Here is a 14,222-nt window from a genome sequence, read left to right as displayed (position 1 = left end):
CGTCTGCAAGACCGTTACCAAAGTCGTCCGAGGTCGACCCACTACACTGAGTACTGTTATTTAAATTATACATGAACTAACACGTTCTGTACGGGCTTGGTGTGAGTTGGAGTTAGTTGTCTTATGTCTGCTGGTCTGTCATGACAGGTGCATTCTGACATTCTGCTGGTCAGTCATGACAGGTGCATTCTGACAATGACAAGTGAGACGTCATTGTGAGGTCAGACACTGTCTGCTTCAGGCGTTGGCTGCTTAGAGAATAGTAGATGGGACAGTGAGAAACGCACACGCAAACACACAATGCACTACAGTACACAGTGATGTAGAAGAGTGCAGTTAGAGTAGCAAGGGAAAAATGCTTCTTGGACTCATGTACTCCTACAGTCGAATAGTAGCTGCTGCTGTTGACAGTGTCTGTACAGTGAAGTATACGGGTAGGTAAGAATGCATTATAAAAATATAAATGACTTGTGCAGCACAGTACATGCTATACACGGCACAAGTGCAAGAGCAAATCACTACACACAAACTAATCATACAGTGTGGCTACAGCTACATGTAGCTGATCTCTCTAGCTTGCTCTGCTGGTAACTGTTGTCTGTGCTAGTGTAGCTAGTGTTTGTGTGAGGGCGCTGTGTCTCTGACCCTGCCAGCAACATTAGCAGTCTTCATTACTGCTGAGCTGCTGCAATATGGCCCAGGCAAGTAGTCCAACCGCCAGCTCAGGTCATGGCGAAACTACTAAGAAACCACTACCTGCTACCGTGAAGAAATATCATGACCGTCTGTGTGCTGCCTACAGCAATGTGCAGTTCTGCATAGAGGAGACCAATGAAGAGAAGGAAAGAATCTTGCAACTTGACGAGCTTTATGCTGATCTCCATGTAGTGTCCAAGCAGAAGTTAAATGCCAGGATGCGTGACGCAGAGAGACTTGGCACAACTGCGGGCAATGAGCGGCTGGCTCATTCATTTGCGTCTGAAGCTAGGAAGCTGCGCAAAATGAAACTTGCCGAGATTCTCAATGTCAAGAAAGCCATGCGACAACGCATGCATGGGAAGACTTTCCGTGCCATTGCCCTCTCATCGGCTGGAGCAGGCAAAACCATGCTCTTCACCAAGAAGGGTCCGTTTGAATGGGCAAGAGGGCAGATTTGGCCACACATCGCTGTCCTGCGTGCACTGGAGCTGCGCTTGGAAGAAGTGCGCAATATCAAAAGCATCGCTGAGCTGCTGGATTTGCAGAATTACGGCATCACAACAGAAGGTGAGCAGGTTGAAGTCATTGATTTTGTTTGCAATCATCCGGAATCTGTCTGTATCATTCTCGACGGCCTCGACGAGATAAAGCTCGCCGACTGCAGCAAGTTCATGTACAACGTCATCTGCGGCAAAGAATTACCGGGGATCAACCTGATCATCACGTCACGCCATTCAGCAGAAGCAATGAAGCTGACACAAAACCGGGACATAGTCTTTCATCGTCGTGTGGAGCTGCTAGGCTTTGAGAAGCAGGGTTTGGAGCACTACATACGCAATGTCCTGTCTCCGAAAGATGCACCCAAGTTGCTAGCAGAGCTCCGCACCAACCCGCAGCTGGCCGCAATGATGCGTACTCCGTTTTTTGCCCAAGCAATCTGCAGCCTCTACCGACACAAGCACAGTTTGCCAAACACGCCGGGTACAATCGTCAACTCGCTAATCCTCCATCTACTGAATCAGCACGAAGGAAAGCTGCCCAGCGATGGTGAGCAATACACCGATTGGGACGATGTTCCCGACGACGTCCAGGAAAATCTTCTTGATCTCTCCCGCTTCGCTTTTCACATGCTCATCCGCCGGAACGTTGTCTTCACTGATGCCGACTTCAAAATGTTTTCACTGTCATTGGCAGCTCGCACACTTGGATTGCTCATCGCCTGCGACAAGGCATCACCACGGTCCAAGACTCAGTGGCGTTTCAGCCACCTGGCACTTCAGGAAGCTCTAGCAGCTTGCTACATCGCTAGCCGCTCTCCCATTGCAGCTGACATCGCCTGGCTTGTGCAGCGACTTGGAGCATTCACAGGCAGCCTCAACATGTTTTGGCGTTTACTGGCCACTGAGCTGGACAGTGAGTCCGTCAATGTGTTGATCAAAGCCATTCTCAATCCGCAGTCCACATCGTCTACTCAGCCACAGAATGCCGACGACCACCATTCCACAGGAGCAGAGGGGCACAACGTCACGTGCTTTCTCTTCACCACACACGACCACATCATGGAATGGGCCGACCACGTGTCCTCCTTTCTCTCGCTTGACGAAGCAGAGCATCTTGCAGAAGAATTGCTGGGTGACAGGATCGGTCTCGCATTGTCTGCTCCTGAAGTGGTCCGCCTCGAAATTGACCCCGCCGTCACCAAAATCACCTGCAAGGATTTCGTTCGTTCAATGCTACCCATATGGACAGACCGCGTCCCCAGTGCCAGTACACAGTTGCTACACTATGCCATGGCCCACCAGGCGCAAGGTTCGGCCATTCGATGCTTCACCGTCACTCCCACGTCCAAGCTACCTCCAGTTCCTCCATCCGACGAAGCAGCTCAGCCACCCGCACCTCTGGAGAACGTCAGTGTCGCGGAACGAAGACAACGAATCCTCTACGCCTGCCGGGTCTTCGCGGAGCACGTCAACGCCAGGCAAAGCAGCATCGAAGACATCAAAAGCATGCAAGCTATCTTGACGGAGTACGGAGTAGATTTCTACGGCGTTCCTCTCACACCGTCGGACTGCCAGGCCGCCAACACAGTCATCCGTCACCACCACCAGTTCATCACCATCATCAACCTGGGCAACTGTGGTATAGGTGATACCGGGTACGCATGCATGGCTGATGGCATGGCTCTACTACGCAATCTTACGCTCATCAACCTGGCACTGAACAACCTAACAGATCGTCACACGGCCCATATCGCAGCGTGTATCGCATCCAACACGTCAACACTGCGAGAAGTCTACACATCCCGGAACCTGTTCAGCAGCAATGCTATGGCCACCGTCCACAGCAACACACACCGCTGTACGCGACTGCTGGCAGTGGACTTTGGAGGTCAAAAGTGCACCGATCCAGCAGTCAACCTTGACGTCATCACCACAGTCTGCAGCAACTGCCCAGATCTCCAGTACGTCGGTCTCACTGACTGCGTACTGGATATGGAAGGTCTAACCCAGCTAGCACCATTGTTAGGAGCACTGAGGCTGAGAATGCTGGAGCTGACCAAGGTTGGGATGAAGCAGAACTCGGCTACGATCGTCAGTAGAATCATTCAACAGCAACACGAGAGTTTGGAGCTCCTCTCACTCGTACGCAATGAGCTAATTGGAGATTTCCTGGAAACTGTTCGTGGTGAGCTGAGGCAGTGCCGACGCCTAGAGCAGCTGTACCTGGACGACGACTGCCTCTCGTCGGGAGCTCTGCCGGTGCTTGCGTCCCTGCTGCCCAGCCTGCCAAACCTATCCAAGCTCGAAATGGGGAGGAATGATTTCCGGGACGCTGGCGACGAAGCAAAGCTGTTCGCCGCCGCTGCTGAGAGCTGCTCGTCTCTGAAGGAGCTGGAGATGCCTGGAAGAGCTCTAGTGTCTCCACGACTGCGTGAGGCTCTAAGTGCCATGGTGAGAGATGATCTGAATGTGCAGTATAACCAGTTTCGCTGGCCCGACGAAGTGGAGAATGACGACGAAGAAGAAGACGAGTACGACGCTGAAGGAGATAGCGAGAGTGAGGAATGAGGAGGTGAGAGAATTAGCACAGACGGATTTGTGTCCTTATGAAAAAAGCTTGTGCTGGTCTATCGCTTCCTCCTAGCATACAGTCGGTCTGTGTGTGTTCTTTGGAGTGCACGTGCGTATGTGTGTGCATGCGTGGTAGTGCTTCCGTGGGTGCGTGCTCGTACATGCGTGTCTGTGTGTGTACTTGAACGCATACTGTATTTTTTGTGTGTGTGCACATTTGTGTTTTGGCTGGACGTTCGTTCCTTCGTTTTTAGTCAGTTCCAGGAGTTACTGTGTTGACCTTTGACCTTTGAACTTTAGACCCTGATAATGTATATTTTCGTTTAGTAAATTTGTTGGATAATTGTGAACTATCTTTGAGAGAAATTGTGTTTCTTACTTGGTCATGGTGCCGTGCCTTTACTGGTCGCATGTTTCTTACTTGGTCATGGTGCCGTGCCTTTACTCGTCGCATGTTTCTTTCACAAAGTTTGCATCTAGTGAATAGAATAGTTTTTCTTAGCATTGCAGCTGCATTGTAGCTTTGTCATCTTTCCACTGAACCTCTAACCCGTACGTGGACGTAGAATGTTGTAGTAAATAATGTTTCTAGAAATCGAATACTTTTCCCTCTCTTATGAGATTTCACACTTAACTGGTATTAGAATTCTATGACCAATGTACTTCAAGTATGTTTGTGTGGTGTGTGTTTTGTGAATGTGTGTAGTTATAATGTGAGTGTTTACTAGTTCATCTATGTAAGGCATACATGTACATGTTCGTTTGTGTGCAAAAGGTCTTTTTGTTGATTTTCGATTGATCTTCTTATAGACTGCATTCACTTCATCATGATTGCATCGTACCTGTAAAATGCTTCAACTGTGTAGTACTGCCACTGTGTACTACTCCCAATGTAAATGTACTAATATCTCTTGGTTTTATCTTGCTGCCTGCTTCGTGCAAGACAATTGTATTTTCCACCTTGGCTGCTTTCCCTTAGTTTGTTGTCTGTATCATCATGCTGAGCTCATTCTTGTCACAAACTCCAGTAAGCAACTTGTAAAACCAATTGATCTACGTGCTGCTTGTTGTGTGCCATAAGCATGAATTCATGAATGACTGCCGTAGAATTCCGCGTATAAGCCCATGCTCGCGCATAAACCCAGGCCAAGTTCGAACATCGCGAAGCTTCGTTGTACAAACCTATGGGCCTAGGTCGTACATCCACCATGTACATTTACGACCAAGAGTACATACCCCCTCCCCCCCCCCCCCCCCCCCGGGTTTACTTACTCTTGATACCATTTGTGCGTAGTGCATAGAGGGTTTTTTTGGTACATTTCAACGCAGTCATCGGTTGTTTTTGTTTGCACAGTGATTTTCAGCAATGTACTTCTCACTTCCTTGGTACTTTTCAATAGCGCCACTTTGATGCCGGCGTATAAGGCCATACCCGCGTATAATCCCATGTTCTTGTATAAGCCCACCGAAATGTCCTTGTGAAACAGATAAGCCCATGGGCTTATCCCCGGGATTCTGCGGTATGATTGTTATCAGAAAACACAAGGGAACGAGTTATGAAGCAACTATCCACGAGTCACGACTGTAACAAGATGATAAGCAGTCAGAAAGTGCGATAACAGGGTACAAAACTGACAAGCTACGGAGACATTCAACGACCTGAGACCTAGCTCTAACACATCTCCAGTGTGCAAATCAACGGCCTTCCAACTTGTAGCTAATAGTTGTATGAGTGTAGATCTACTGTGACGCCACGTACATGTAAATAAAACTTGTTTTGTTGAAACATGTTGTTGGGTGACAGTATGTAACAAGGCGGGGGACACCAGGTTCAGAAACAGTGACCTTTCTCAGGGCCCCGTAGGCATTGGCGGATAATGCTCGAAAAGGTGGCAGATTCTGCTCGAAAACCAGTGAAATTGGCAGAACCATACTAACCTTGTGGCGGGCAATTCCTCGAATTCGGCTCCATTTCTTTATCCACATACCAAACATGCATGAAATTTACCAGAAAAAGTACCGAATTCTGCCAATTTTTCTGCCGGCAGAATCTGCAAAGGCCTACTCAGGGGCGTAGTGTAATGGGTAGCCGAGTGGTAGGCGCGGTGAAATCAACAATAATTACTTTTATTCTACTTCTTGCAGGTACACACCTGAGATATAATTATTAGCGAAAGAAGAAGCGGCAAAATAACTGACTTTCTCTCCGGTGCACACCTGGAGGTTGGATAGCTCGTTATTATCAAAATCTCATCTTCGAGTTAGCTTTCGTTGCTATCTAATCTAATCTTCATCAAAACAGAAATGCGCAGCCGCTTTTATGCAGCAGACGACGTACGCTTACATACGGAGATACACTAAATATACATCAGGCAAGCTCCGTATTAGTTCCGTACTGCATCCGTATTGGTCGGGCAGGGATACTACACCCTCCCTTCCTACAGATAATCACGCCCTCGTGATTTTCAAAAAATTAGTGAGGAGTTACGAACAACAGCGTCAACCGGAAGATGGCAAATTATATCGGAAATGATAACGTTTAGAGTAGACAGAAGAAATAAACTGATAACAAATCATAAAATAGAAGTAAAAGCACACCAGGTTCACACGATCTCACGGGGTCAAAAGGGAAAGAACTGTCCTCCAAATAGGACCTGAAACCACAGCACTCTTGCTGCACTACGCTGGCACAACCCGCCAGGAACATCGCAGTTCAAAAACCGAACTGAATACACTATAACTATAAGGGGCGTTGTCACACACATTGTCCCACGTTAGCTGGGTAAGCCGTGGCTCACCATGATCAGACGCCTACCAAACTAAACTGGATTCACACACTCGCATAAAGGAAGACTGAAAAGAACAGGGAGACTGAAGGAAGACAGGAAAGAAAATGCCATACCTGGAATCAGCGTTAGTAACCACGGCGGCGGCTGAAGCTGCGGCGGAGGGCAAGCCAGGTTTTATCTTCATCTTGGTTGAGCCGGTCATTCAGAGCGGCTAGCTCAGCGTCAGACAAATGACCTCCCTCCTCGTCTTGAATCGTGGTCGTCACATTGTCGATAGCATCGCTTGGCGCGACGTAAAGAGTGATGGTCTAGCCAGGAAGAGTGGTGACGAAACTCTGCATTCCACCACGGAGACGAAGTACCAAAGTGAAGAGTGGGCTCCTGCTTCCAACTGCGTGCCGGCGAAAATCAAACGCTGCTGGTCTTGGGGAATACCCTCCCTTGATTCGTCGCAGGGAGCTGCAGCGGGTTGAGCCATGGGGGTCTGGGGTCGAATCACGTTGTTTTATTTAAAACTACACCGCTGCCACCAATGACAATGTAATGGGGGTCTGAGTGGTAGGCGCGGTGAAATCAACAATAATTACTTTTATTCTACTTCTTGCAGGTACACACCTGAGATATAATTATTAGCGAAAGAAGAAGCGGCAAAATAACTGACTTTCTCTCCGGTGCACACCTGGAGGTTGGATAGCTCGTTATTATCAAAATCTCATCTTCGAGTTAGCTTTCGTTGCTATCTAATCTAATCTTCATCAAAACAGAAACGCGCAGCCGCTTTTATGCAGCAGACGACGTACGCTTACATACGGAGATACACTAAATATACATCAGGCAAGCTCCGTATTAGTTCCGTACTGCATCCGTATTGGTCGGGCAGGGATACTACACGTAGCAGCCCGTCCAGCTTTGGCCCGACCACTTATTTTAAGCACAATGCCCGGTAAAAGTGTCCAGAATGCAGGATATTGCACCCCATTTTCAAATTTCCTTTCTCACTCGTTCCTGGTGAGCCTTTCACATTCGTTCTTGTTGAACCTCTCTCATTCATTCTTGTTCAGCCTCTTTCACTCATTCTTGTTGAGCCTCTCTCATTCATTCTTGTTGAGCCTCTCTCACTCGTTCTTGTTGAACCTCTCTCACTCGTTCTTGGTTGTCTGCTTCGTGCCACTATGGTCCCAAACAGTGTAAGTGGAGTCCTAGTACAATCCTGGAGACAGTCGGACTGCGAACTTCGAACAGTACACTGACTGTACAGGCCTCACTGAGGAAGAAGAAATGAAACGGAGCAGCATTTCCAAGTAAAATTTACTCTAAAGTCCCCAAAACCGAGCCTCCCAGGTGAGCACTCTCTCGCCCTACACCAAAACTACTTGCTCGCTTCGTGTTACTGGTTAGTAACAAATACGCCACAGGCATCCATTTGCATGGTTAGAAGACCAAAATCATTCGCTAGGTCTGGGTTGCTCGATCGTGTGCACCATTCCCGGCATTGGCACTGACAGCGTTGATTGGCACCAGGGAGACGTAAAAGTACTAAAACTATTAGAATAGCAATGAAAAGTATGAATGCCGCAGACATCACTACGCAACATGACAATTTGTTCAAGGTTTGGTTTTGTGTGTTTCCAAAATCGATTTTCACGTTCCGATCATCAGTGGAAATACGCAACTAAAGAGATCAAGGGAAAAACAAAGGTTAAAAATCCAAAGAAGTGTGACACATGACGGGTAACTTGTGGTAAGTATTACAAAAAGGCGGATGACGGTGAGACGGCTGGTGGTGATGGTGATAAAACGGACGAGGAGGAGTCAGGTGGCAGGGAAGGTGATGGAGCTGATGAGGGTGAAATTCGTAAGAAGTCAGCTGTGTATTTGCATTTGTTATCTCGTCCCGATTGTTTGAGTGTGTATGATGATTCCCACTTCTCTGTACTGTGTCGTGCCCGTTATGTCCAGCAGTTGAAGGTCCTTGAAGCTGTTTGTATTCGTACGCATAAGCCCGATTTGTGTAAGCAAAAAGAACATGTTTTAGCACTTAGGTTATTTTCGTGAGTTTGCACCCCGTGTTCATGAGTTGTTTCTGCACTGTTCATGCCCGTTTGTCACACTTACTCTTTATTTTAGTTCTCACTTTTTGTAATACTTACCACAAGTTACCCGTCATGTGTCACACTTCTTTGGATTTTTAACCTTTGTTTTTCCCTTGATCTCTTTAGTTGCGTATTTCCACTGATGATCGGAACGTGAAAATCGATTTTGGAAACACACAAAACCAAACCTTGAACAAATTGTCATGTTGCGTGGTGATGTCTGCGGCATTCATACTTTTCATTGCTATTATTAAACTTTTATCTCCACGTAGATTAATGTAAAACTATTAGAGTATAGAGTATAGTATTACGACTCCCTGAGCTGATGATTGGCACTAGTCTCTGCTGAGTGCTGTAGCTCTAGCTCTCCTGGCCTGGCCCTGGGCTCCGCCTCCGGCCGCGGCCCGCGGGACCGGAGTCCAAGCTGAGTGCAGATCTACACTACAAATCTACCATGCATGATCTACCGGTATACAGTCTGTACAGACTGCAGTCCGTCACTGCGTCAGTCGTGCTACTCTGACTCTGAGTCTCTGACTAGATTATAGACTGCATGCCTGGCAGTGGCAGCTAGCTACATGACTGTAGACATTGTAGTTGCGTGGCAACAGCGCTTGTCAACAACGCTTACTACTATCGAAACTCACAGTCACACTCAATTTTAGTTACCAGGTTAGGTTGCTGTTACGTACGTGCAGCTAGCCGCATGCAGCAGCAAAGCGAGCATCGCGACAGCTGGCAGCTGACGCGATGCTCGCGCTAACTCTCGCGATGTCCATGGCATGAGTAATCATCATGATCCTGGCCCAAGTCCAAAAAATGTTTGTTCGAATGACTTGAAGTTGAAGGTTTGAAAAGATCAGTATCCAGGTACTAGGTATCAAACATTGACACGTTACTAAATCGTTTTCTTTTAGAAGATTGGCAACTATTAGTATTACTTACAAGTAATTAGTTAGTTACATGCCGATGCGTGTGCTGAGCAAAGGTTTAGACCAAGATTGGCAAGAATCTGAGACCTTCCGTAATACCTATCGCTGCACCCGCACACACACGCGGCGAGAGATCTGAATCTGAGAGTCACGTCAGAGAGTCTCCATCCCTTCTTGCCTTAGTACTACTCCAGTGTCAGTGATAGCAATTACTGAAATAGCTCATGTCGATATAACGTTAGCAGCCTCGATCTTGGACCTTTCGCTAACTAACTGGAGGAATTTGTTCTGAAATTTGTGAACTAACATTACTTCAAGTGGTGCTGCCAACGCTGATTATTTTGCAATCTCGCACACGCCCAGGCCACGCGTTGTTCATTGCCGTGCCGGCTGGGTAGAAGGGTCCGTGAGCCCAGCGACGTTTGGCCATCCTTGATCAGTGTCACGGTTGTCGTGAAGTCTAGTGCATGTACTGCAATAGACGACGATGAGCAGTATAAACCCAGGCGCAGGCGGCGGTGCCAAGCCCAGACGATCGCTCCCAAACGCTGGTAAGACTCATTAGCCTGCATGCACTGCATGCAGGCTGGAAAGCTGGCCAGTCTCACAACTCGCAGCACGTTACTCTTTAGGGACCATCGCAAAAGTTCGCAGAAGCCCCTGAAACGAAGAGCATACGTTTGGGGGGGAGGGAGTCGGTGCGAAAATCGCAAACCGGGCTTCAATTCAAAAAAGTATTGACGACATAATTATAGGAGCTGTAGGATTAGCATGCCATCACAGCCGGTGTAGATCGCTTGTCAGGATGCGTAGTCCATTCATGCAACTGCGCGTGTCGCGTAGCTGGCTGCCTGTACACTGTGTGTAGTCTAGTACCAAGAGTCCAAACCGCGTGGTTTATGGACTCTTGCTAGTACTAGTACTAGCAGGGGTTCATAGGGTTTATGAACCCCTGCTAGTACTAGTACCGGTAGTATACATGGTATAGTGTAGGGTTACTCGTACGCTTATTATGTGTGAGCATCCAAATGAAAAAATGAAGCCCACATTGTGACTGTCGTTTCGTTTGAGGGGGGAGGGAGGGGGTCAGGCCCGAAACTCACGGTCTTCGTTTCGGGGGCTTCTGCGAACTTTTGCGATGGTCCCTTAGACTTTACTCTTTAGTCTTTAGTGAGACATCCCGGCCCAGTGCAGCTGATTTCGCTGTAATCCAGCGTATACGGTTGTGCATGGTGTGCAGATCAGAGACAGCTGCAGTGCAGAGGCCCAGTCGCTGTCTAAAAAGATTGTCTACCATGTCTACTGAGTGTGTTAGTTGAAGCCACTCTAGACTGTAGGTGACACACACTATTAGTATTACACTACGGTCCTGGCATGCAGTGAATGCTAGTAAGTCACTAAGTGTTGCGATCCAAGTCACCGTATCACATGACCTGGCTGTAGTGTAGAGGAGTGCAAGAGGCTGTCATTCTTTGTGATTTGTAATGGTTGTGGTGGTGGTTTCGTGTGTTCTTATAAATCTCACCCCCCCCCCCCCCCCCCCACACCCTCCCCTCGCGCTTGTGGAGTCATTGTGATAATCTAGTGTGTGTGTGTGTGTATGTGTGTGTGTGTGTGTGTGTGTGTGTGTGTGTGTGTGTGTGTGTGTGTGTGTGTGTGTGTGTGTGTGTGCAGGGGCGTAGCACACGCTACGACTGGTACGACCATGGTCGTACCACTTTTCGAAAAGTGTGGTCCGTCCGGAACGTGCAAAACCGTAATAAAAAAATCAGGATCCATCAATGCATATGCGCATCAGACTTTGACCTTTTTCTAGACTCGTACTCGTAGATCTGCCATGCATCTGCAGCCAGTACTGTACTTGACGCGACTGCACACTGCGCCAGAAGTGTTCCAGAAGTTCCCAAAACGCAGGATTTTGTGTCATTTTTACAAAATTTTCCCAGGTGACCTCCCCCGGACCCTCTCCCCCCTCCAACACGGCCTTCGGCAACACCGACCTTCGGTCGTACCACTTCCGAAACCCCTCCTATGCCCCTGATGTGTGTGTGTGTGTGTGTGTTTTGCACATGTGTGGGCATGTATATGCATGTGTGGATGTGTGTGTGTGCACGTGTGGATGTGTGTGTGTGTGTACGTGTGTGACGGTTTTCCCTCGCCATTCTCAGATGGTGATGTAGATGCAGATGCCACGACAGCAGCAGCAGAACCCGGTCCCAATCAAGAACTTCAAGATCAGTACGTACTGTAGAACCGGGAATTTCCGGTGGCGTAATACTTTCGGTATTTCCCAAAATCAACTGTTCGGTAGCGCGAAATTTCGGTAAACCAGTTTTCCAAATCCAAAATGCATTTTGCACACTGTGTGGCATGTCATTGTTGAATTTTAGGTCACATTTTAAGAAGTAGACAACAATTACCTGTGCCGAGGTTGTTATGATAACATAGGAGGGGAAGGTGAGCGCAACCAAGACCAGCACGAGCTGAAAGTCTCAGCTGTGAAGGACGTTGGCGGATGTACATGCACAATGTACATGTATGTGGATGACAATACAATCATGTAGTGGCAAAACCATTGAACAATAAGGTCAAACCACGATTCAAGGACGCAAAGCAACATTCCACACAACTTGTGTGGCTCAAAGATGCGAAGATCAATTAAAAGGGAAGCTAGGCGAACAAGAATCATGCAAAAGCGAATGCCTCAGTAAAACAGCACTGTACTTCGACTATGACAATTTAGATGGACAATAGGTAGCAGTAACAAGCAGCAGTTTCATATGACGATCGTTTCGCCGTATAGATAAGGACGGCTATATCCTAAATCCAAGAAACTGAGACCCCAAGCATTTGAGGGGGGGGGGGGGGGGGTGTCGACGTACAGCTGGTAAAGTATTTCAATTCCGTACATGTTTTTGGTGTAAATATTATGTGAGTGTGCTGCTGGGGGAGACTCAATCTTTATCTCACGTCTTCTCTTCAGGTGGATTAGTATCTAGGCAAGCATTTCCGTATCTGGGTACTGATCCGTGTCTGTGTGTGTGTGTTTGTGTGTGTGTGTATGTGTGTGTGTGTGTTTGTGTGTGTGTGTATGTGTATGTGTGTGCTCTATGCTGTTGACTTTAGAACTGCCAGAATGCGCATGCAAGTGGAGACGCTGAGGAAGAAATGCGCGGAACTGTATCCGACAACGACATGAAATTTGTCGGGGGTGTTTGCAAGTTGTTTTTCCTTCCATGACAGCAGGGGCGCAGTGTGCCGTGTTAAAATGTGGCTCCCAACTATACAGCTGCATGCTTGGCCTCTGGCCACCGAAACCTCACACTATTTGGCTGAGTTGCTGTTCCCGGGATTGCCGCAAAGCCAGTCGCCATACCCTCATACACCTATACACAAACACATTCACACTGCCGTCTATTGTGGTAAAACCAGATCTTGTCTGGCTGATTGCTGATGGTTAAGCAATCCACCCTACATGGCTGCACCAGCATGTGTGTGTGTGGGGGGGGGGGGGGGGGCTAGCAATCCACCCTACATGGCTGCACCAGTCTGTGTGTGTGTGTGGGGGGGGGGGGGGGAGGGGTTAGCACCCCACTGATGACTTCACCAGTATGTGTTTGGGGGGGGGGGGGGGGGGGGCTAGCAATCTACCCTACATGGCTGCACCAGTCTGTGTGTGTGTGTGGGGGGGGGGGGGGGGGGTTAGCACCCCACTGATGCCTTCACCAGTATGCGTGTGGGTATGACCGCCGGAAACAGTTTTCGATTAATCCGGCCATACCCTAGCCTTTCATACAGTTTGTGTATGATATGGAGGGTAGTCACATGACTTTCATACAGTTTGTGTATGATATGGAGGGTAGTATACACATGACCTCCTCAGCAGTAGCACAATGTCACGTTGGTGGCCCCAAAACGTTGGTGCGGCGGTCATGGCCTGACCAACCGGACCGGTTTCGCCTGGCCTGGTGGGTCAGCACTCCACTGATGATTAGCACCGTTGTGTATGTGTGTGGGCTTGCAACCCGCTGACGGTTAGCACTCCACTGATGGTTAACACTCCACTGATGGTTGGCACTCCACTGATGGTTGGCACTCCACTGATGGTTGGCACTCCACTGATGGTTGGCACCAGTCTGTGTGTGGACTTGCAACCCGCTGACGGTTAGCACTCGACTCGCGTTTAGCCGCACCATTGTGTATGCATGTGGGTGAATACCCCCGCACTGGTGGTTAGCCAGGGTCATGGGACAGGCTACGGTCACTATGGGGTATTGACTGTAGTAGCGTGTCCCACGCCCCAGAGGGCAGGTACCCGTAACACAACCAAAAGCACGGAGTTGGGCTCTAAATTTTGAAATATTTCAAGCAAGCCACCCTCTCCCAACAAGTAAAGTCTACCTCAGATGGCTGATCGTACCGCTCTAAATTACCTCCCCACGCCCCTGTTAGCACCCCACTAATGGCTACACCAGTGCGTGTGTGTGTGTGCGGGGGGGGGGGGGGGGGGGGGTTAGCCATCCACCCCACATGGCTGCACCATTGAGTGTGTGGGTTAGTGCCCCCAGTGATGGATGGCACTCCACTGATGGCGGCACCAGTGTGTTTCTTATAGTGATGTCATGCGTTCCTTGACAA

At 48.5% G+C, this 14,222-nt stretch overlaps 2 protein-coding genes across 2 annotated transcripts in view; both read left to right on the top strand.

Annotated features, from left to right (window-relative positions):
* Positions 1-566: 566 nt before the first annotated feature.
* Positions 567-4,807, top strand: LOC135824499 (uncharacterized). The gene has a single exon (XM_065337234.1). The coding sequence runs from the start codon at positions 693-695 to the stop codon at positions 3,765-3,767; it is 3,075 nt and encodes a 1,024-aa protein (XP_065193306.1). The 5' UTR covers positions 567-692; the 3' UTR covers positions 3,768-4,807.
* A 4,716-nt stretch (positions 4,808-9,523) lies between these two features.
* Positions 9,524-14,222, top strand: part of LOC135825047 (protein Hook homolog) — a gene marked incomplete at its 3' end in the record, with an annotated part of 9,312 nt that continues 4,613 nt past the window's right edge. The window contains exons 1-3 of the mRNA XM_065337782.1: positions 9,524-10,135; positions 11,753-11,822; positions 12,711-12,764. Of these exons, the coding sequence (XP_065193854.1) occupies positions 10,072-10,135; positions 11,753-11,822; positions 12,711-12,764 (188 nt within the window). The remainder of the gene's footprint in view (positions 10,136-11,752; positions 11,823-12,710; positions 12,765-14,222) is intronic.

The sequence above is a fragment of the Sycon ciliatum genome, chromosome 9, assembly GCF_964019385.1.
Source record: "Sycon ciliatum chromosome 9, ocSycCili1.1, whole genome shotgun sequence".
Classification (NCBI taxonomy): domain Eukaryota; kingdom Metazoa; phylum Porifera; class Calcarea; order Leucosolenida; family Sycettidae; genus Sycon; species Sycon ciliatum.
The sequence above is the reverse complement of the archived record's forward strand: the minus strand, read 5'-3'. Positions and strand labels throughout refer to the sequence as shown.

Bases quoted from the DNA above. Each gene is read 5' to 3' on its own strand.
- LOC135824499 (XM_065337234.1), top strand. From the start codon at position 693: ATGGCCCAGGCAAGTAGTCCAACCGCCAGCTCAGGTCATGGCGAAACT.